Raw genomic sequence first — 24,346 nt, 5'->3', positions numbered from 1 at the left:
TATATGCTTAAAATGTGTGGAGGAAGTGAAACACCTATTATTTGGATGTGGCAGTGATATGTTTCTCTGTAAATGAACCTTAATTATAAGCAAGACACTATGAAATTCAAATTTATTGACTCTCTGCCATCTCCACATAGTATAAAATGATGTGCACTTACTTTAACAATTAGCCAAGACTACACATATTACTGAGTAAAGAGTATTACTATGGAGACCATACTAAATAAGCAGCCAAACAAATTGGTCTATAATGAGGTAAAGCTTTGCATAGCTCAGATAAAGTTCTGCAATGATATGCAAATCAACTCGATAAAGTTATACCTTACCATAGGTTAAAGTGGAAAGAAGAGAAAAATAACTTACTCCCTTCAATAGTTTTCTCCATTTAAATAGCAGTTCCAGTTTATTTCCCTTTTTCTGTCATTCTCTAAAAATTTGAAATAAAAATCCAGTAATATTTTATCTAATTTTTACATTAACTTTATTTTCCTGGGAACATAGAGGAAATTATTTTAATCATCAAAAAGTTTTTTTTCCTGTATTTTCTTCTTTGAAGAGGTTTTTCAAGTTCTAAACCTTTTGTTATTTCTCATATAATTCTTTCACATTCTCCCACAATATCCTGAAATGGTTATCCTTTCTCAAAGATGGTGAAAGTATTGCTCCTACTATGAAAACAAAGATTTTTTTAAAAGTCTAGTCTCATCGAAAGAATTAGCTGTATAGAAAGAATTAGTTTAACACTGTGGTAAAGAATTTTCTAACAGATATAAATTCAAAAATATGAAATCAACTTTGGTTAGCTTTATGTATAACAAATCAACTCGAAATTTTTTCAAGTAACAAATATTTTTGATATTTAGAAGTTTCTCCATCACAGCAAATAAAGCACTGGCAGCCAATATGTTTTTTAAAAACTATATAATATCCTACTTGCCTTTGAAACTTATTTTTTAATTACCAATTTTAATGTGAACAAGAAATGACGCATGGAGAACATCTGGAAAATCTTTTACTTTGTTGCAAATGTCACACCAAGAAATAGAAAAGACACATATAAAGTTCTAAGCTCTTTAATTTGTTGCAACTCTTACCTGTTCGATTCACTTAGTAGCCCAGTCATAGTCCAGCCATGTATTTTATTCATCTTTTCCCTATTTCAAATTGCTCCAGGTGCATTATTATAAGCCAACTCGCCTCTCAAGATCTACGATCAACTTTCAACATTTTTACTGGTTATCTTTCCCAAACTGGTAGCTATGCTTTCGTTTCATTAAATCAATCATCAGACAGTGCTGAAAAAGCAATCACAATGTCCTTCCATTTCAGTGTGTAGCTACCAATCTGTGACCTTATAGGTTGAAATAATTCTCCTTTATCTTTATTCCAAGAAATTAACATTTTCACAGATATCCTCTGGAAAGTAAACTCTTTGTTCCAATAAATAAAATATTTTTTGCTATGAATAGCAGGTATTCAGTTTCTGCCAATGTGTTTTTGAAGAAGTGCCTGATAATTTACCAACATATTTCTCCATAAAAAATCATATTCACTTTAAAATCCAGCGATTTCAAATATATTTCACTTTTTTCATGGTCTATAAATTTTTTCCCCACTTAGAAACTCCTTGTGTTTAAAGTATTTTGAATGGCCCTGGCTGGTTTGACTCAGTGGGTAGAGTGTCGGCCTGCGGACTGAAGGGTTCTGGGTTCGATTCCAGTCAAGGGCATATGCCCAGGTTGTGGGCTCAAATCCCCAGTGGGGGCATGCAGGAGGCAGCCTATCAGTGATCCTCTATCATCGTTGATGTTTCTATCTCTCCTTCTCCTTTCCTCTCTGAAATCAATAAAACTATATTTAAAAAGACAGAAAACAGGCATTGACCAAAAAAAATTATTCACTTAAAAGAAATCTTTTGAATGATTCTTCTTCACAGCCAAGTTTTAGTTAGACATATAATGTGAAATGCCAACCACCAAAACTCTGTATATCATAATTCCTTCATTTTTCCTGATTGTCCCTGGTCTTTGTGTACTTTGCAGGTCAATGTTCACAAAAGAGTCTCTACATTATGCTGGTGACGGAAACAGCAACTAATTATTGATGATGATGTTGATTAAGTATAGTAATTGGTTTTCCACACTTGTTATTTCAATGCCATTATTTGACTTGTCTGGGGAGTTTTAGAAATTTGTGTGCTATATCTCTATCTCTATATCTATATCTATACCTCTATCTCTATCTCTATCTCTATCTAAAAGCCTAAGCGACTGGCTGATTGGCCAATAGCTATAACACGCACTGACCACCAGTGGGCAGATGCTCAACACAGGACCTACTGAGCTGTGGTCACTTGGCAGCGGTGGTTCTCCAGTGATGCACCCAGAACCAGAGAGGAGAGAGCCTGATTCTGGGGTGTGTCACCCGAAAACTGCCCTCTTGCAATCCGGGATCTCTCGGGGGGATGTCAGAGAGCCGGTTTCGGCCCAACCCCCGCAGGCCAGGCCAAGGGACCCCACTGGTGCATGAATCTGTGCACTGAGCCTTTCTAGTTTTTATATAATTTCAAAAAAAGTTTCCACAAAACAAACTATAACTGACCATACCCATAACAATGAATAGCTGAAAAATAAGAAATACTACACACCATAAAACATCAAAATAGAACAAAGTCTGTGCAGGTGGGTTGGCAGAAGACTAGCCTAACTGCTAAGTTACACCAAAGGCCTCATTGCTTTTTTTTGCACATTGGTTTTTTAAAATTCTTAAGAGTCACAAAACAACTGAACCATAATTTGATTTTACAGTTTAAAATGCCTCATTTCATGCTTAACAGTCCTACTTCAATCTTGAGTCCCCAAGAAAATTAGGAAATAAAGAGAAGAAATGTGTTCCCCTATCCTTCTTCTTCCAACAGCACTATATTTGTCTTAAAAGAAGTTAGACCTTAAGATTTTGTTCATTTAGTCACTCTTAGGTTGTTATATGGAAACTGTCCTGAAGTTTTAAACATACAGACTTTTGCCTTTGGAACACTTACTTTTTAAAAAAAGTATATTTTTATTGATTTTTAGAGAGGAAGGGAGAGTGAGAGAGAGAAACATCAATGATGAGAGAGAATCAATGACAGGCTGTCTCCTGCATACCCACTACTGAGGATCAAGTCAGCAACCCAGCATATGCCCTTGACCAGAACTGAACCTGGGACCCTTCAGTCTGCAGGCCAACACTCTATCCACTGAGCCAAACCCACTAGGGCTGAAACACTTTTTTAATTGATTTCGGAGAGGAAGGAAGAGAGAGAGACCGAAACATCAATGATGAGAGAGAATCATCGATCAGCTGCCTCCTGCACACCCCACGGGAGATTGAGCCCACAACCCAGGAATATGCCCTTGACCGGAATCGAACCCAAGACTCATCAGTCCACAGGCCAACACTCTTTCCACTGAGCCAAACTGGCTAGGGCTGAAACACTTATTTTTAAAGGCACAATAAGGCCTCTCATTTAGCTGACATTATCCAAAATGAAGAATCTTTTAATGAAAGCCAAATATCAATAAAAATAAATCTTGTTAATTAAGAAACTGAAAGGTCTGAGATTTTACCTTACTTTCAACCTAACAAGTTAGGCTGCCTGTAAGATATATTTTAAACTCAAAAACATTAAAACTTTCTACCTTCTGGCCTGAGTTGCGTTCCTGTTCTTTTCTCCCTCCCCCAAGCCATGTTTAGTATTTTTCCCCACATGATTATTTGTAATCATATGTGTTTACTGATTTTCCCTCTTCTACTAAACCTAAGTTCCAAGCAAGCAGGAACCCTATCTTTTTCATTCACACCTGTACATTCAGCACCTGTTATAAAACTGTCACATAGAAATCACTTAATAATCATGTTAAATGAAATTTAAATGTAATTTTTTCTACCTAAACTCTGACACATCCTATTCTGCATTGGTTCCCCACTCATATCTCGAAACCTGTAGGAAGTCTCACCTGCTCACAGGACCCAGATGGGCTCACATATCATAAATCTTTCCCTAAGTAATTTCCTACAAAATGTTATTTCATTCTCACAACCCTGTATTTTTTTCTCCCATTAAATTAGGAAGAAACTAAAGCTTAAGAGGTAGAAGAAATGCATGTAAAGTCATAATCCCAACGAGGCTAGGATGAAAATTAAGTGTATCACTCCGAAGTCCCTATTCTTAATCCTCTTTTACACTGCATCCTTAGCTAAAATGATTCTCATATGATGTTATTTGATTCCAAGCCCAGTGCTGCCACATATTAACAGTGTAATATTGAGGACCTCAGATGCTGTACAAGTAAAATAGGGGTAATTGTAGTACTTACCTACAAATATAAAGGTTAAATGACATCATGAAAAGCACAATGCACAGTGCCGAGCACTTAACACAGAAAACACTCAAGAGATGGTCACTCTGATCATCATTATAATCCTCTAAACAGGTCAGCAAATTTTTTCTGGTAAAGGCCAAATAGCAAACAGTTTAACTTTGTGAGTCATACGGTCTCTGCTGCAACAAAGCAGGCAGCATGCTGGATTTGGCTCAAGGTTCTCCAACTCCTTGGCACTACGCATATCTAAGGCTGGTTAATTCTTTGTTGTGTATGGCTGTCTTGTGCATTATAGGATGTTTAGAAGCATCCTTTGTCTACCCACCACATGCCAGTAGCAACCCCCAAGTTGGGACAACCAAAAATATATCCTGGGGAGCAAAATCGCCTCAAGTTGAGCAATACTGCTCTACAGCAATCAAACATATAAAAATGTAGCTTGATTTTTTTTTTCTAATAATGAAAATACCTTAAGTGGAAAAAGAACTTAATTCATCAAAAAGTAATTACACTCACTTAGCTAAAATCCCCACACTTAGCAATAACTTTATAACTTCTGTGATACACACGGCTGTGGTTGAAAAGTAGAGTTCTTTGTCTGATGTCCTTGTGTATCTTAAAGCTATGGTATACGTTGCAGCCACCAGGGTCATCACTGTCAAGCAGTATAACTTGAATAATAAGCTGACATTTTCTGGAAAATATCAACGAAGATATTATTTAGTAGACAATATCAATGTATATAAAAGTTAATCAACATTATACCTCAAAATGCCTTCCAACTTCAAGCACAAAATAATTTTTTAAACCCATATTTAAAAATTTACTTTAAAGCAATACTTTCCACTTATATGAACATAAACAAACACACATACACAGAACACAGTGAGTTTGAATATCAACTGGTTAAGAACTGATTTTGTTCCTGGGAATGCCTCAATTGCAAGACTGATTCTAGTTTGGGATGTTATAAATTACCTATCTATAATAATCTATATTAATAAAAGCATAATATGCTAATTAGACCGGACAACTTTCTGGACGAAGCCGCAGTGCCGGGGGCCGAGGCAGAGGCAGCCACCATGGTGGCGGGGGCCAAGCCCCTTGCATGAATTTCGTGCATCGGGCCTCTAGTTTTATAATCTTTATAACTCAAACTTATGAAAACAATTATAGCATTTATATCCTAAATTTAAAGACAGCAGAAAGAAAAACAAAAAGGACTGAGTGATAAAAATGGAGCTTAATATAAAATTTATCATATAATAAAAAAAAAATCATGTAGCCTCTTGTTTCATAGCTTTATGCACAGAAGAATACTTCATAACTCAAAAGAAGAGTATTAAGAATGAAGCCCTATAAAACTGGGAATGTTGGATATGTACAACTTATACACACTCAATTTAAGAACTGCTTGCAAGTATATGTGCGCTGCAGCCATCACTCGGGCACCAGGGTGGGTCCAACAACCTCCATAAAGCCCAGGCACTGGGGTCCAGGTCTCCCCCACACTTCCCTCCTCACTCCCAGCCCTGCTCTGATCCTGCCATCACCTAAGGCTCCAACTATTTCTACTTTCTTTACAAACCTCCCACCTCTCATCCTTAACCTTTCAAAGCTTCAGGTTCAGGTTACACAAGGGTAAGCAACATTTTTTCTGTAAAGTGCAAATAGTAAACATTTTAGGCTTCACCCTACCAGGCAAAATCACGAACAACATGTAACATAAGAGAAAACAAATTTTCTGACAAATTCAAAATATAACAATTGAGTACAATGCTTTATAATATATGTCTGCTATTGAGAACAGAATTATTTCGAGGGGTAACGTTTTGCTTCAATGGTCTTCAGAATTACTGCTCCATCAAATCAATTGCAACTGTTCATCTGTAAAAACCATGGGCCGTACAAAACCAAGTGACAGGCTGGATTTGGCCAGTGGGCCATACTTTGGCAGCCGGATGAAGAATCCGTCACGCCTCTGGACAGGGGCGACCCTGGGCTGCTACTGTAACTACAATATCCACGAAGTATGCTTTTGTTCACTGCTTTGGGAGCCTAACCACAATTCAAAGATGGTTTTCATAGGGAAATAAACCAGGAGTTACATATGTGAGGCAGAAACCTTCAAGGTTACAGGTTCTTCAATATAAATATTTCCCTGGGGGCAATTAAAGAATTATTTGTAAATTATAGACAATTTTTAAAATTATATCAGTTATTAACTAAAAAGTAATGTGGTAGAACAAAAGAAGTAGAGCTTATATCTGCCTCAACTTTCTTTCCAAAAGATCTGAGCCAAAAAGCAATGTCTATGTGAAAGGAAGTGAAGATCACTACAATACTTCCTTTGTTTTAACACTTTCCCTAATCAAGGGAAAAGTATATAACTGCAAAAATAAACAGCAATAACCTTTAGTTACTCAATAAATGAGAAAGCACTTCCCATCTTCTAGATTAGGGGTGAGCAAACTACATCTCATCTGTCATTGTTATACAGCCTGCAAGCTCAGAACAACAGTTGGAAAACATTTTTAAATAATCTTTTGTGACACAAAAATTATGTAAAATTCAAATTCCATATCCATAAATAACTCACTATTGGAACACAGCCATGCTCATTTGTTCCCACTTTTTTTTTTTTTTTATTTCAGAGAGGAAGGGAGAGGGGGAGAGAAACATCAATGATGAGAGAATCATGATCACTTGGTATGGAATACTTAAAAACATAAACTTTAAATAAATACTTAATGCTTTTAAGCATTATTTTCTCTCATTTCAGTTTAACATTGGATCAAAATAGTTCTTCACTCCATTCACAAATTCTCCAGTATGGAATTTCAATTACTAGCAATTTCAAATTTTCAAGGTAAAAATAAAAAGTTCATGTCATGTACTCGCTGTAAATTCTGCCAAGTATTCGCATTGTGCCCAAGGCCTGTAACTATAAACCTAGCCCGCAACTCACTGAGTTGGCACACTGGCAGTTAGCACATCTGCACTGGTTTCCATTTCCCAAAGTTCCCATTCGCTCCCTCACATTATTTGTTCCTGCGTAGACTAATGTTCCCCAAAAGGAATGTACGGTTTGAAGTGGTTTTTGTTTTTGTTTTGTTATATTTTACTATATTTTAGAGTGGGGATTATTTTTAATGCCTGAGAACTTGGAAGTTCTAGCAAGTTCCAGATAAATCTTTGGGAATATCCGGAAGCTATAGCAACTGCTTTTCTGTTAGGATTACATGTTTCTAGATTGCAGAAGAGATCTATAACATGACCAAGGCACACGAATATGTACAGACAATAGCCTGTAACCAATAAAATGTTACAACTATTTCAGATAATGACCCGGATTCCTTTAAGTTTCACTCATTACTCTTGCTGTTCCCACCCTGTTAATTATCAAAACAATTCTGTCTTTCTTCCTGTGTTTCCTGTGCTGTGCTGCTTTTAAGGCTCTTCAGGTTGGACTGACTTGAAATGGGAACATGCATAAAAGCAGCATAAGGAACTACAGGCAGTCATCCTGGGCAGGGCTAAGTGATAAATGCGGGCTCCCCAACCAGGAAACGAATCTGGCACCCATGCAAAGGTACTCTTTAAACATTTGTTCGACATTTACTCAGAGATGAAGCCAAGTGCTCTATGGGGAAGGGTGTCACCCGACCCCTCCCGGCCACCGCTCCACCGCCCTAACTGACCCCACAGCAAAGCGGAAAAGCTGCGGAGTCCCTCCCACTCACCCTCAGCAGGCGGCCGCCAGTCACCCAACAGCACCAGACGGGCCATTCCTGCGGAGGGTGGGTCTCCGCACCTTCACCCGCACATCCGGTCCCTTTAAGCACCCGCAGCACCGTCCTCGGGACACGGCTCTCCCCGCCGCCCGGGGGTCAGGGCCTTAACGCCCAGGGGCCTTCCCACCGGCGGTTACGGGACCAGCCGCGCGGGGGTTCCGCACGGGAGCCGCCCCCGCGCCTCCGGGCACCGCGGCAGGAGGCGCCCCTGGGACCGCGGGCGCACGGCCGGGCCGGGACCGCTCCCGCCGGGAGCCGCGGGTCCAGCAGGGACTGTGCCCGGCCCTCCCCCGGCCCTCCCCCGGCCGCGCAGCCCCGGCCGGTCTGACCTGGTTGCCGCCCACCCCGCTCGTTGGGGCCGACGCGGTCTGGAGCCGCCGAGCGATCCCGCGCGGAGGCAGCCGCAGTGGGAGGCCGGCTGCCCGGACCAGCGGCGGCGCGGACTCCCGGGGGCGGCTCCGCACGCACTGCTCATGCCGGCGCCTCCGCCGAGCCCCGCGCCCTCCCCCATTCCCGCGGCCCCAGGCTCACCTTTCGCCCCTGCCATCTTCCCCGACAGCCCCGCGCGGAACTGACGCGCGCTCCTCCGCGCCCGCACGCTGAACACCCGGGACCGCCTCCGTCGTCATAGAGACGAAGCGCTCGGCCTAGAGGGCCCGGCGGCCGGCCGCCCGCTTCCCGGCCATCCAGGGACAAGGATTAGGCGCGGAAACCCGTGCCACTCCCGACAGTAAGACGCTACGGCTGGAGCGGAGGCCTTGCTGACAAGTGCGTAAAACTCGACGGGAAGGCGTCTTCTGTGAACTACGACCCCCAAGGGAGTGGAGCCAAGGGAGCAGAGCGTTGCCTTCTGGGACTTGTAGTCCAAAGCAAGTCGACAGCGAATAAGGATTTGCGGTTAGCCTTCGTGATTCTCGTAGGTCGAAGCTATTGCAGAAACTCCCACAACTCATAACAGAAACTACTTTCGGCAACGTTGTAACTTCCGGCAAGTCCATTCCCTTCCAATGTCACCTCTTACTGAACCTAAACAATTTACATTACATACTGTTCAGAAGTCTTGTGCCTGTGTCCTTATAGTCAGGATTATCATCCTGTATAATAATCCTATATAATAAAAAGCTAATATGCAAATCGACCAAATGGTGGAACAACTGGTTGCTATGACGTGCACTGACCACCAGAGGGCAGACGCCCAATGCAGGAGCTGCCCCCTGGTGGTCAGTGTGCTCCCACAGGGGGAGTGTCACTCAGCCAGAAGCCAGGCTCACCACTGGTGAGTGCAGCAGTGGTGCCTGGAGCCTCTCCCACCTTTTTGTCATTCGGACATCCCCCGAGGGCTCCCGGACTGCAAGAGGGTGCAGGCTGGGCTGAGGGACCACCCCCCCCCCCCAGTGCACAAATTTCATGCACCGGGCCTCTCATCGATTATAATTAGCCAGACATTCTAACTACACCATTGCTGCACAAAAGGGCTTCAAAAATATTAGATGTGTCAACTGGCAATTACTTCAACCTCTATAATCTCCACTTTCAATAGAGGATATTAGCATTAGCAATGTTAGAAATAATTTATTGGCAAAATGAATGTCTTTCAAGATATGTGAATTGGTTAAAAATACTACAAAGGTACTTCATCCCTCAAAGGAACAGGGGTACAAGATTCTGAGATGCACAGCAGGTTACACCTTCTGTAGAATATTTCCAAAATGACTTTAAAGGTTTGAGTAGTTGATGTTATATACTATTTTCTTATCATCAGATATACACACAGATATATCTAGTCTATTTCCAACATTATTGGAAAATTTTGCCATATTAACATCTCATTAATTTTAGGAGGCTCCTAGGAGACCACAGTTGACTTTGTACAGTTGACTAATCTCATTTGGAACAGGGTTGGACCTTCCCTCTACCTGGTTGTATGTGTGTCCACTAGTGTTAATCAGCTCTTCCTGTAATTGATACATTTCTCACTTGTAGAATTATTCAGTTCCCTGCTGTGTGTGTGTTCTTATACACACACACACAAAAAAAACCACGTGTACTTGAAATTACTTTTAAAAATTAAAATATTCTATCATATTCATTCTTTTGTCTTACAACTAATGCCTTGTCCAGTTTATCTCTTTCTGTTTCGAGTATCATTATAGTCTCAGTTTAGATTAATTAACTATAATTATTCTCCCTTTTGATGCTCCAAGGACTCCAATGTGGCCCTTGTGAGCCTGCGCATTTCTTGAAGCTTACACACGATTTTGAAGCATTCTTTTTCATTCTAGCAACAAGAGGTTCCAGGCCAATCCTGATGTTTCTGTGTTCAGCGTCCTGGACTCCACAACACTTCAAGGAACTACATGGTTCCTTCTGGTAGAGAATAGTATCTCACACACACACTCACACACACTGATCACATGAGCATGGTGGGTAAAATGCTGAGAGGCCGCTTTTGTAGCATTTTTGATGCAGTGAACATATCATGCGGCTGAACCTACTTTTCTTATAGATTTTCATTACCCACAAAGATTTCCTACTACACTGACACAAACCTAGACTTTGATGCCTTTGGTCCTAACTTGATCAGCTCAAGACCGTAAGGGACAAGACCTATAGTCAAGTAGAGTGAGGATTTTTTACCAGTTCCAGTGAAGGTAATTACATACCAGAGAAACCAAGGAACAGGGTTATAGAATTTGGAGGGAGAATGGACTTAAGTAAAATTTAAAGACAACAGTGTGTAACGAGGACAGCATCAGACCCGGACTGCAGAATAGTTCGGGGATCCCGTTTCTTGGAAACTACACAGTTCCCGCGGGTGTGGACTGTTGTAGTCAGGAGCCCCTGAATCGAAGGCTTTGCACCTTGGTTGGAAATTGAGGCTGCTTCTTTGTGTCTTTCCTCCAAGCAAAAGTAGGGTGTTTCATTCTTTTAAAAAAAACAAACAAACATGTTTTTACTGATTTTTAAAGAGAGAGGACGGGAGAGGAAGAGAGAGAGAAACATCATCAAGCGGCTGCCTCCTGCACGCCCCCCACCAGGGATTGAGCCCTCAACCTGGGCATGTGCCCTGACCAGGAATCCAACTGGTGACCTCTTCATGGGTTGATGCTCAAACACTGAGACACACCAGCCTGGTGAGTGTTTCATTCTTAATGACATAATTTCAACAGTAAAGCTTCTACTAGAGTATGATTGTTCCAAAATTTGCAGTGAGTGAGAAAGTAGGCACTAAAAGGAGGGGAGTGTTATTAAGACTTTACAGCATATCCTTAGGAGAAATATTATTTCCTATTAACTTTATGGCTGGGTTTTCTGCTCGTTAACCTAACCCAATAAATAGCCAACCAGATATTTACATTCTTAGTTTGAAATAATTTTTCCTTTCCCAATCTGAATTATCCTAAGTCTTGGAGGAGACAATATTGGCTTAATATGTTTCTTTTATGTATGCCTAGCTTTCTATACAACACTGGTTAGCGCAAGAAGCATCAACTCTTAAACATGTGAACCACAAGGTAATTTGATAATGAGCTAAGCTGACAGTCCTCGAGCAGCAATTTCTATTGCCATTTGAGAGCCTACCGATAGTCCTGATGGTACTGTCAAGCTTCAGGATTTGTCTTGATACTCTGCTCACCTCTCTCTCTGCTCAGGCATGAGAGCTTACCATCATCTCAATGAATTACATACAAGGAAACCCAGTACTGTATCCATGGGCAATAAAGTGAAAGTGTGAACTTAAACAGAAAGGCTGTGCAGTAAGCAAATACCAAGACGCATAGGGAGGTTATAGTTAAATTCAGCTATACAATAGGCTATTAAAAGTGCTAAGGTTTAAAGTATAGTAAACCATTAACCATGAAGAGCATGTAGACAAATGCAGATACTTCAACATAATTGTTTCCATGTCAGTTTAAACATATTAGTCTTATTCTGCTATTAAGAAAAGCATACAAAACCGATTTGCTAGGTTATTGTTATTTTAGAACAATTCTTTCCTGTGGGGTAATATTACTGAAGACAAGCAGAAGAATTATTGCGTTTTATAATTGAGAAAATAAAAAATACACTGGGCCTCTAGTATGCTATAATAAAAGTCCATGTGAACATGGTCTCTCTTTCTCTCAAAATATCTTATTCAACTGTAGGTACAGAGAGGATAACTGGACAAAGGGATGATTCACATCCTGTGGAATGGAGCAGGAGGATGTAAGGTTTCATCAAGCTACTCCGAATGGCATGCAATTTAAAACTGATAAATGTTTTATTTCTGGAAGTTCCTAATTAATATTTTTGGATCAGACAGAGGGTCAATGAAATGGTGAAAGTGAACCCGTGAACAACTGTAACCAATGAAATCTATGTTAACCATGAATAGCTAATGAAGCTGAAAATACTGACTAGATTTTAAATTTTTTTCCTAGTATTGAATGATTGCTATTTTGTAGTCAGTTTCTTTTTCTAATTCTTTATTGTTTAAAGTATTACATATTAGATTTTAAATTTTTAATGTTTAACACTAAGTATGATTTTAGAAAGAAATTTCTAACCCAGGCATAATAATCTTATATTAACATCTAAATGGCATCATAATTTCAGTCTTAATGTGCCAAACTTTTCTAACAAATAAAAGATGAATGGACCGAGTTTTATTTTTCAATTTTAATAGAATGAAAAATATGTCACAGAAAACCATTTGTTAGTTTTTTCAAAAAAATTCACACAACTAATGAATGTGCCAGCACCACAACATTCGTGAAATTTCATGGATGCAAAAATACTTTTAAATACCTGCCACTGCTCACAGTTTGGTGATAGCTTCTTTAAAAATATGGTCTCTAACTAGGTTTCATCCACAGCTCTGGTTAGGTTCACCTTGACAGCCCCGGTAGTTTTACTCTGCCCCCCGCGGAGACCAGCTATGAAAATCTGAGGCCTGGGCACTGCGGTGCTGCCTTCCCTCTTGCACTGCGTGCCCACGAGCTTTAAAGGGTACACCTGTGAACAATTCTCTCTTCTCATGTGACTGAGATCAGTTTGTACCGAGTGAGTAACTTTCCGCCGCAAATTGGCCTACATAGAAAGAGAATACATAAGGATTAACATTTCTCTAAAAAACGAATAACAGAAAATATTATCAGGCACCAGCTAATATCTGGCTATTTTTTCAATCCATAAAGAAATTAGTTTTACAACACAGCATTTTTTCAACAAAACATTAGAGCATTAAAGAAATCTAGGAGGGAATAGAAAGTACCCTTTGCTGCAAAGTAGGAAATTATATTAAATAATGAAAATGGACCCAAACAAAGAACATACAGGCTCAGACTTACAGTGAGCTCCATCATTTCTTAAATAATCTTCTAATTCCTTCATCACTTTGAGATTCATACAACTTACTCCTTTTGTGAATTCTTAGTAAACATGAAGTTAAACAGATTACTCAGGCTGAGAGGCAAGGAGGAGCTTATAAGAAGACTAGGAGTGGTCTGGCCAGTGTGGCTCAGGTGGTTGGGCATCATCCCGTACACCAGAAGGTGGCAGATTCAATTCCTGGTCAGGGCACAGGACACAGGACACATACCGAGGTTTGCAGGTTCCATCTCCGGCCCAGGAGCATGTAGGATGCAGGAGGCAACCAATCAATGTATCTCTCTCACATCTCTCTCTCTCTCTCTCTCTCTCTCTCTCTCTCTCTCCTCTCTTCCCTCTCTAAAAATCAATGTTTTAAAACTGTATTTAAAAAAAAGAATAGGACTTATGGTGAAGTGCAAGAAAAAACACAGAAGGCATTAGAGCGCATGAGTTAAAGAGAGACCTAGAATTAGAGGAAACATTTCAGAGTTTGAGCTACTGCAGGTGACTGAGAACCAAAATCACTTCCCCCCACACAGCTTATTGTCCACATTAACATAACTTTGCTATTTCATTGTCTTCATTCTCATAATTTTACTATTTCAAGAGACTCCTGCCAAACCAAATAACTTGACTGTTCATTACAGAACATCCTAAAAGATGCATCATTTCTTCAGAAATAAGCATTAACACGTAGATTAAGCCCTAGCATTCTTTGCATCCCTTGCCCCAAGAGTCACCTTGCTATTCCCCTCCATGCTGCTGCTTCCTCGTGACCTCTATCCAGTCCGGCTCAAGCCCTTATCCCGTCCCTGATCTACTCCTGGCACCGACAGGCCTGCCTTCAACTGAACTTCAGGTTCTCAGTAAGTGCTGCCCTGGCTGCTGCTCCTCTGCCGAGTTCTGCTGAGGAGGTGGTTTCCCTGGTGACTGTGAGGCAATAGCTCGGCTCTGTCTTAGCAGCAGGTCGTGTGGGCAGCTATGGGGCGCTGCGTTCGAGGTGATGCGACTGGAGGGGGTAATTAGGTCCACGGTGGGACTCAGGATGACGTGGAGGTGGAGGAATGAGGAGAGGGTTCATCAGTATGCGGTTCAGCCCCCTGAACACCCCATTCTCTTAACATGCCTACTCCAGACCTGTGCTGTCGCCTCCACCTCTCATATCCCATCCAGCCATCACGCCCCTCTTCTCCTTTGCCTATTTGTATCTCAACACCAACTGGAAATGTCACCTAAGTCAATTTAGTAGAATTTTTATTTCACTCCTGTCATGCCACTTAGCAAGAGGTAAAGATTTATAGCGTCTCAGTGCTACTTGGTAAGACTCTCAGCTCCTGAAGGACAAGGCATTGGAATCTACATGCTACCTGGTACCTATCTGATGAGTTAGAGTGAGGGTTAGTAGGTAACCGAAAGGAATATGGGGACTGGGCGTCTCAAGAACCGCAGGAGAGAGACGGATAGCGATGCTAATGGGACAGTGATCTAGCAGATACACCCCTGGGCTGAACCTCCCTCAACCCAGGAAACCGGGGACCTGTTTGAAAAGCTGCCACCAGAAAGGGTGGCAAGGGAAACGAGGTGGTTAGAGAAGAGCCTGTGAGACACAAAGGCCAGACCTTATGTGAGGAGAGAACTCTAACCCACAGCCCCGCAGCACCCAGTGCGGGAGCCCAACCACAACCCTGCCCTGCAGCAATCCGGGCTCAGACCCTCCGGACCTGGCAGGCATCCCCATTTGCATGCCCGTCCCCTCCCCCAACTGGGGACCAACCCGAGAAAGCCAAACACGCTCACCAAACCACAGGCCTGAGATGCCCGCCTCTGCTTTGCCCCTGTCAACAACCTCCCCCCCATTTTTTCCCTGTAAAGCTTTCCTGCTCTGCTCCCTGCCCTGGAGTCTCCGCCAAAGGCAAGTGATGGCAGCGCCCTCACTGCAGCAAGGTCTGAAGAAACAGCCTGTTCTCGTTTGGGGAGTCTTCATTTATTTTGAAACCTGACCTCAGTTAAAGAGATGGATAAAATATGTTAAGAAAAAGCTAAAGATATCAAGGGTTTGTTGTCTTCATACTACAGTGAATGGTTGTTTAAAATGACAAGACACTTCAATAGAACTAGTGGGGGTATTCCACGGAGTCAGATAGGGATGGGACAGGCTTTCACGTGAGGCACCGTCTGTGATTAAGATGACTGAGAATCAGGACTGGAGAGCTCAGTGTCTGGAAAGAGCATGTCCCCAGGAAGAGGGGGCGGTACTTACGATGCAACAGAGGTACATTCTGCTCCTCACTGGAGTCCAAAGAAGAGAAGGGCACACTTTATGATTAGAGGAAGTTGGAAGTGCTTTATTTTTTAATAATAATAAAAAATATGTTCTTACTGATTTTAGAGAGAGAGGAAGGGAGAGGGGGAGAGAGAAACATCAATTGGTTGCCTCCTATACCCACCCTGACCAGGGATCAAACCCACAACCTGCATATGTGCCCTGACTGGGACTAGAACCTGAGATGCTCCAACCAACTGAGCCACACACTGGCCAGAGTGGGAGTGCTTTAAATATTAGCACCTCATAGATTAGCATAATAAATTAAAACTATTATATAGATCAACAGAAAAATAAGAGAGAGAGAGAGAGAGAGAGAGAGATCACACACATCGCACGCTAATGGAACAATGCTCTAGAACAGTGGTTCTCAACCTTGGCTGCACACTAGAATCACCTGGGAATCTTTTTAAAATCCTGATTTCTGGGCCTCATCCTCCGGAAATTCTGTTTCTTTGTTATGGGGTGGGGCCACAACATTAGTAACAAAGAAACAGAATTTCCGGAGGATGAGGCCAAAAATCAGGATTTTAAAAAGATTCCCAGGTGATTCTAGTGTGCAGCCAAGGTTGAGAGCCACTGCTCTAGAAGGAAGCTGAACCTGGCTGGGATAATTTGAGAGTAGTTTCATGCTTCCATATTTCCACATATGCTTAAAAGCAGAAGACAATCTTACAATCTAAAGCTGGCAAATGGTAAGTTTTTATGTTAACAAAGAACTGTGTACAACTCCATATTTTGTAAAAATAATTAAACTTAACTCTAGAACAACATATTAAAATTTTCTAACCTATAAGTGATTTTAGAAAATATGGTTACAAACCAATTTTATAGCTTTTCTTCTTAATTCCCATTCATTCCACTCATATGATCTCACAATTGTTGGTGGTAATATGTGTGTATCCGTCTGTGTGCTGGCTTCACTCTTTGTAATTGGTTTTATAAAACGTTTGCCAGTATCTTTGAGCTAAAGAAATGGAGTTTTGTCATTAATATTTGCAAAAAATAAACATTATTTACAGTTAACTAATAAAGTATTCAGCTAAAACTAACAAAAGGCTAGAAAAAAAACAAGAAATTTTGAGCATGGGATATACTTGTAAATACCAGCAGAGAAAATAGCTCATAACTAGTGAGATGTTTATAATTTATCTTCCTGGGCATTGTGGCTTTGTCTGATTTTGTGACTTAAATGCAGGAGGTGGGTTTTGGAAGGGGTAAACCTAACACCACTCACTGCCAAGTCAAATGCCCCCTCTCTGACTTTCACAAATGGTCGCATAAGAGAACCCTTATTGGAAATGAACAGAAGCTTAAAATAGCTATTAAATATTTGGTATAAAACACATTTCTTTAAAGTATTGGAACATAGGATATATCTGAAACTCAAACGAGGCATACATAGCCAGATTATTATCCAAAAGGGGTGTGTGTTTTAACTGAATATGTGAATTTTCTGCTGGGACATAATAAATTAAAGCTCACTATTACTATTCACATAGTAAGGACTCAGTAATTCCATGCTAACAAGGTACCGTTATGCTGGATATGAAGTTGCTGGAGGAGTGGCAGGGATTTAAGGAGCTCAGACACAGCATGAAGGAGAGAGAAAAGATTAACTTTTTTCCCAAGTCAAGCAACAGATATGAGTGCCTACCATTTAACACGAGACAGAATTTTACCTTCGCAATGAACTTATGATATAGTAAGGTAGATAAAAACATGCTGAAAGATAATTAACGACATTATACCATACAGGTAAATGGCAAGTAAATAACAATACGGACTATAGCACTGGAGGGAGAAAACTTACTTCCATGGTATTGAAGGTCACTGAAGAACAGCTGAGAATTAAATGGAAAGAAAGGGGGTGGGGATGGGAGCGGGTTGGGAGAGGTTAATGGAGGGGGGAGGGGGAAGGGGACCTAATACTTTCAACAGTAAAGATTTTTTTAAAAGAAAAAATAAATAGAAAGAAAGGGAAAAACAAGACCAGGCATATAGGGGAACTTTCCTCTATGGTGGAAAAGTATGCATTGTTTACATACAGCACACCTGTCTGGCTATCCCATTCTAGCCTTTCATTGTCTTCAAACTATCTCACAACTCTAAGTTATAGGTCAGTGATAGAAAGGTCAAATAAATCTTGTCTATACACATGCAAATTTGTAACTTTTTCAAGGTTTTCTACAGAACCTGGCAATGTGATTCTCAAATTTACACGAAAAGTAAAGAGTCAAGTATAGTCAAGATTCTTAGAGAGAAAAGGGCGGGGCAACTTACTCTACCAGATATTAAGACTTATGAAGTTATAGTAAGATAGAGACACAGGAATTTTTTTAAAAACTGAGTATTTGGTCCTAACCGGTTTGGCTCAGTGGATAGAGTGTCAGCCTGTGGACTGAAGGGTCCCAGGTCCGATTCCGGTCAAGGGCATGTACCTTGGTTGCAGGCACACTCCCAGTAGGGGGTGTGCAGGAGGCAGCTGATCAATGTTTCTAACTATCCCTCTCCCTTCCTCTCTGTAAAAAATCAATAAAATATATTTTTAAAAAATAAAAATAAAAAACTGAGTATTTGAACAGAATAGAGAGCCTAAAAAAATAAGCCTGTGCATATAAGACAGTGGGGAAAGGAGAGAGTATTGAACATACAGGCTGGAACAATTTGCTGTTCAAATGGGGGGAAAAAAATAAAATTAGATTTTCACCTCCCACCAGACCCAAAACATCAAATCCAACTGATTAAAAATTCTATTGTAAAAACCAAATTTATGGAGAAACCAAGATGGCGGCATAGGTAAACACCGAACTTGCTGCCTCCTACAACAACTTCACAAATACAACAAAAAGACAAAACGGACATCATCCAGAACTACAGGAAGGCTGGCTGAGTGGAAATTCTACAACTAGAAGAAAAGAGAAAAGCACACTGAGAGTCAGGAGCTGCGGGAGTAAAGTGCAAAGGTACGGAGGCTCGAGCGCACAAGGAAAGGGGCTGGTACCTGAGGACGTGGCTGTCTTTTTGAATCAGGAGGGAGTCATAAGCTCCCGACTGCTCTGAGCTCCGGTTCTGGGAAGTCTTTGGGGACCCAGGACTCATACGGGGAGAATCTGGACTGTCTGGCAGCGGGCAGAACTCGGAACTCAAGGGCGGCTTTCCCTCAGAGGTGCTTGCAGCAATTAAATTACTGGGACACTGAGACGCGCAGCCGCTTAGGGCAGGGCTGAGGATCTGCCATAGCTGCTTGCTCCGCCCTGTTGATTCCTTGAGACCCCGCCCCACCCAGGCTGAGGCAGAGGCTTTTGCATATGAATGCCCTGGCCCTTTGCAACCTGAAAATTACCTAACAAACTGCAGCCAGGCCAGACAGACCCAGAACTTCCAAGAGAAGGCCCAAGGCTCCACAGCAGCTTGCATTGCTTCACAGCTGGGCCTCATCTGGGCACCTCCAAACTCCAAAAAAGGAAGGGGAATCTGCAGATCTTTTCGTAGCTCCTGCTGGGTAACCTCAGGCAGAGACTAAATTAGCACCTCCTTAGATCCAAGAGCCAGTGTACCCAGTGGTCAGAGTGGGATCATCCAGACTACAACTCCTCAGATCCATAAGGGACACACTCAGGGTGCAGTCTCAGTGAGCACCAAAGCCCTACTGAAGCAAGTCTTGCCCCAGAAGGGTGTCTTTAGCACAGAAGTTCTCCCACTGCAGACACAGCTGATTCTCACTGCCAATTGGCCTGGAGGTCAATTCCTCCCAGTGATCCTACAACAACCAAGGCATAACTACAACAAGACTGTGCACAAAGCCCACAAGGGGGTGCACCAAGAGTGTCCACCTCAGGTAACTGGGGAGGCTGAGCCACTGGGCCCTATAGGACACCTAGCACACAAAATCACTCTACCAACACAGGGAAGCAGCCAAAATGCGGAGACAAAGAAACAGGTCAAAAATGACAGAAATGGAGGAAAGCAAACAACTGGATATAGAGTTCAAAACCACGTTTATAAGGTTTTTCAAGAATTTTATGAAAACCGCCGATAAATTTAGTGAGACACTGGAAGATATGAAAAAAGACCAACTAGAAATTAAGCATACACTGACTGAAATAAAGAATAATATACAGAGATCCAACAGCAGACAAGAGGATCCCAGGAATCAAGTCAAAGATTTGAAATACGAAGAAACAAAAAATACCCAACCGAAGAAGCAAAAAGAAAAAAGAATCCAAAAATATGAAGATAGTGTAAGGAACCTCTGGGACAACTTCAAGCATACCAACATCAGAATTATAGGGGTGCCAGAAGAAGAGAGGGCAAGATATTGAAAACCTATTCAAAGAAATAATGACAGAAAACTTCCCCTACCTGGTGAAAGAAATAGACTTACAAGTCCAGGAAGCACAGAGAACCCCAAACAAAAGGAATCCAAAGAGGACCACACCAAGAAACATCATAATTAAAATGCCAAGAGCAAAAGACAAAGAGAGAATCTTAAAAGCAGCAAGAGAAAAAAAGTCAGTTACCTACAAGGGAGCACCCATAAGACTATCAGCTGATTTCTCAACAGAAACCATGCAGGCTAGACGAGAGTGGCAAGAAATATTCAAAGTGATGAATAGCAAGAACCTACAACCAAGATTACTTTATCCAGCAAAGCTATCATTCAGAATTGAAAGTCAGATAAAGAGCTTCACCAATAAGAAAAAGCTAAAGGAGTTCATCACCACCAAACCAGCATTATATGAAATGCTGAAAGGTATTCTTTAAGAAGAGGAAGAAGAAAAAGGAACTCTTTCCATTTGCCACAGCATGGATGGAACTGGAGAGCATTATGCTAAGTGAAATAAGCCAGTCAGAGAAGGATAAATACCACATGATCTCACTCATTTGTGGAATATAATGAACAACATAAACTGATGAACAAGGACTGATCCAGAGACGGAGAGGCACTGATTGGACTGTCGGGTTTGGAGGGAAGGTAGGGGAGGGTGGAGGTAAGGGGGAAAGATCAACCAAAGGACTTATATGCAAGCATATAGGCCTAACCAATGGACACAGACACGGGGGGGGGGGGTGAGGGCATGAGCGGGGGGGATGGTAGGGGGTAACGTAGGGATAAGGACACATATGTAATATCTTAATCAATAAAAAATATATTTTAAAAAAGCCAAATTTATATTTAAAATAGCAATTTAGGAGGATATTTTAATGATCTAAGGATACATGATTTCTTAAATAGGACATAAAAGTTCAAGACATAAATTAAAAATGATAAAAATGAAAAACTTTTATCAAAAGACACCACAAAGAGAATGAAAAGATAAGCAACACAATGGAAGAACATATCTGCAAATCATATCTCACAAAGAATTAGTATCAAAAATGTTTTTTTTAAAAAAAAACACCTCCTATAAATCACTAAGAAAAAGACTTACAATCCAATAGAAAATTGGGCAAAAAACTTAGTAATTTCACAGAAATATATTGTTTAGGAATATAGACATGAATAGCAAAAAGACAAGGAATGAATAACACCAAATTCATAAAGTAGTTACTATTGCAGAGAAGAGAAAAGAAGGACATTGGAAAGGGATACATAGGATTCTCTGAGATACTTGTTAAAAGTGACATATGCAGAGGTTTGTTTTTCATGCTTGTATATAGTGATACATTTTGCATACTCTTTGGTTTGTATAAATATTATACAATTAAAAGTTAAAGTTATTTATTTAAAATGAGTGAGACATATTTCCCTTATGTAATGTCTTTTTTCAGCCTTTTATTTTTATCAGAATTGATACATAAGTGGGTTTCTTTTTAAGTTATCTCACTGTTTTAGAAGTAGACAGAAAATAAAATACAAATAAAACCATTAAGTTTTATTAAGGCATAGTTAATGAAACTACTAATGGTAAGAACAAAAACTAAGCAAATGGGGTATTTTTTAATGATGGAACAACCCAATATAATAAACATTTAAATTCCTCCACAAATTATTGTATTATTTTAATGCAATACTAGTTAAAATCCAGGAAGATTTTTGGGGTTGAGGGAGTTGGCAAATTTATTTTTAAAAATTTACATAAACATACAAAGATCCATACATGAATGTCTAAGTCAATTTTGAATAAAATAAAAGGCAAGCCCTATCAAATAATAAAATATATTACAAAGCAATAGGAATAAAACAGTATGGTCTCAGCATAGAGATAAACAAATAGGCCAGTAGGACAAGATTGAGAGCCTAGAAACAAACCCATTTCATATGAGAACTGCTAATACAGAAGAGGTAGCATCAGATTTAGTGGGAAAGAACATACATTATCAGTAAATGTTAGGAAAACTGGCTCATTACATGAATAAAAATAAAGTTAGAACTCTTTATTATCTCCAAATAGACTAAAGTCTTAAAAGTGAATAAGTTGGCCCTAACTGGTTTGGCTCAGTGGATAATGCGTCGGCCTACAGACTGAAGGGTCCCAGGTTCGATTCCGGTCAAGGGCATGTACCTTGGTTGTGGGCACATCCCCAGTAGGGGGTGTGCAGGAGGCAGCTGATGGATGTTTCTCTCTCATCGATGTTTCTAACTCTCTACCCCTCTCCCTTCCTCTCTGTAAAAAATCAATAAAATATATTTTTTATAAGTGAATAAATTAAAACAGAAGAAAATATAAATGAATAACCTCAAGACAGTAAAGGATTTCTAAAACAAGACTTCAAAAAGTGCATTCTTTAAAGAGAAAAATTAATAGTTGTGACTACATTAAAATTAAAGATGTGTCTTCAGTGAAGGACGCAACTGGCAAAGCTCACCAAGAAGTGACAGGCGGGGCAAAGACATTTGCAACTTTTACAACCGATCAAGAATTAATGCCTATAATAGACAAGGAATCTCTGCCCATCAACAGGTTAAATACAGAAAGAGTACTATAAAAAAGAAAAAACTGGCAAAAGTTATGAATAACTGGTGTATAGAGAAGGAAATCTGAATGAGTAATAAACGTAGGAAGAAATGCTGAACTTCATTATCAGAAAAATGTACGCTACCACAATAATGAAGTAGCATTTTAAATTCATCACATTGGTAAACATTATAAACACAGGTAATAGCAGTGCTAGCAGGGTTATGGGTAAGTGACAAGCCCCATTGACTGAAATTAAATTGGTCCAATTATTTTGAGAGTCATGTCTCAGTTGAGCTAAAAATTGTAGACCTACCATTTGAGCCTCATACAGAAATATACTAAATATACTGTCTCTGTCCACGTCAGGAGAAGCCTAGAATGCCTGGAGCATTGCCGTATCCAAGAGGAATGCCGCATTCATAGACTGATCGCACTCTGTCAGATAAGAGCGCCAACTGAGCTGTCCAGGGTTTGACCGCCACAGCGGCCTCCACACCACTCCCCACTGCTGTAGCCTTAGTGTGTGCCAGGCTCCTTGCCCAAATGTTCAGACTACCCTCTGTGCCTCACTGTCACCAGCCCAACTCTCTTCTTAACAGTCACTGCTTCGGTCCCTGCTGACCTGGTCAACTGAACACAAACCCACCTGCATCATAGTCAAAAAACTGATAAAATAACACACACACACACACACACACACACAACATTTCAGGTTTTTATTTCAGTGAGTTTAAAAGAGAGGAACTGCCCAGCCAGTGTGGCTCAGTGGTTGAGCGTCAACCTATGAACCAGGAGTTCACAGTTCGATTCCCAGTCAGGCCACATGCCCAGGTTGCGGGCTTAATCCCCAGGAGGAGGCGTGCAGGAGGCAGTCGCTCAATGATTCTCTCTTGCCCTCAACCTTCCTCTCTGAAATCAATAAAGTTTTTTTTAAAAAAGAGGAACTGAGCCCTAGCCGGTTTGGCTCAGTGGACAGACAGAGCGCCAGCCTGCGAACCGAAAGGTCCCGGGTTCAATTCCGGTCAAGGGAACATGCCCAGGTTGTGGGCTCGATTCCCAGTGGGGGATTTACAGGAGGCAGCCGATCCATGATTCTCTCTCATCATGGATGTTTCTCTCTCTCTCTCCCTCTTCCTTCCTCTCTGAAATCAATAAAAAAATATTTTAAAAAAGAGATCATACATTTAAAAAGAGAGAGAGAGGAACCGAATGAGAGGAGAGACAGAAAAGAACAATGAAAAGGTGAACAAAAACGAGAGACAAAGGGGAAGAAAATGAGAAGAGCACAGCAGCAGAATGTGAGCCCGCGGAGGAGGTGGTGTTTTTAATCTGTTCTGTGCACTGCCAACTCCAGTGCCAAGCCAGTGCCTGGTTCACAGGAAGTGGCTCGGCAATGAATGACTAAGTGCCAACATACAAAGAAACACACCTTCAGATCCATCTTGCGGCCTTTCAGACCTGCAACTGAAACATGTTAAATTATTTTACAGCTCTGAGTGCAAATGACCAGCATGCTGTCTGTGCTGCGCTCCTTCAATTTTAGACAAGAAAATATGTAGTTGCAATTATTTCTCTAAATGTAGCTTTTCTTTTTCAGATTTT

At 40.9% G+C, this 24,346-nt stretch overlaps 2 protein-coding genes across 3 annotated transcripts in view; both read right to left on the bottom strand.

The window, feature by feature from the left end:
* Positions 1-8,948, bottom strand: part of SLC35A1 (solute carrier family 35 member A1) — a 30,024-nt gene extending 21,076 nt beyond the window's left edge. For both annotated transcript variants that reach the window (XM_081094413.1, XM_081094414.1), the window contains exons 1-2: positions 8,693-8,948; positions 4,884-5,061 (exon numbers count right to left, since the gene is read on the bottom strand). In XM_081094413.1, coding sequence (XP_080950539.1) covers positions 4,884-5,061; positions 8,693-8,708 — 194 coding nt within the window. In that variant the 5' untranslated portion in view covers positions 8,709-8,948. The remainder of the gene's footprint in view (positions 1-4,883; positions 5,062-8,692) is intronic.
* A 3,674-nt stretch (positions 8,949-12,622) lies between these two features.
* CFAP206 (cilia and flagella associated protein 206) overlaps positions 12,623-24,346 on the bottom strand; it is a 38,082-nt gene continuing 26,358 nt past the window's right edge. Inside the window, exons 12-13 of the mRNA XM_081093695.1 lie at positions 16,663-16,806; positions 12,623-13,234 (exon numbers count right to left, since the gene is read on the bottom strand). Coding sequence (XP_080949821.1) covers positions 13,004-13,234; positions 16,663-16,806 — 375 coding nt within the window. The 3' untranslated portion in view covers positions 12,623-13,003. The remainder of the gene's footprint in view (positions 13,235-16,662; positions 16,807-24,346) is intronic.

Source organism: Myotis nattereri (assembly GCF_964212035.1).
Source record: "Myotis nattereri genome assembly, chromosome: 6".
NCBI classification, from domain to species: domain Eukaryota; kingdom Metazoa; phylum Chordata; class Mammalia; order Chiroptera; family Vespertilionidae; genus Myotis; species Myotis nattereri.
The sequence above is the reverse complement of the archived record's forward strand: the minus strand, read 5'-3'. Positions and strand labels throughout refer to the sequence as shown.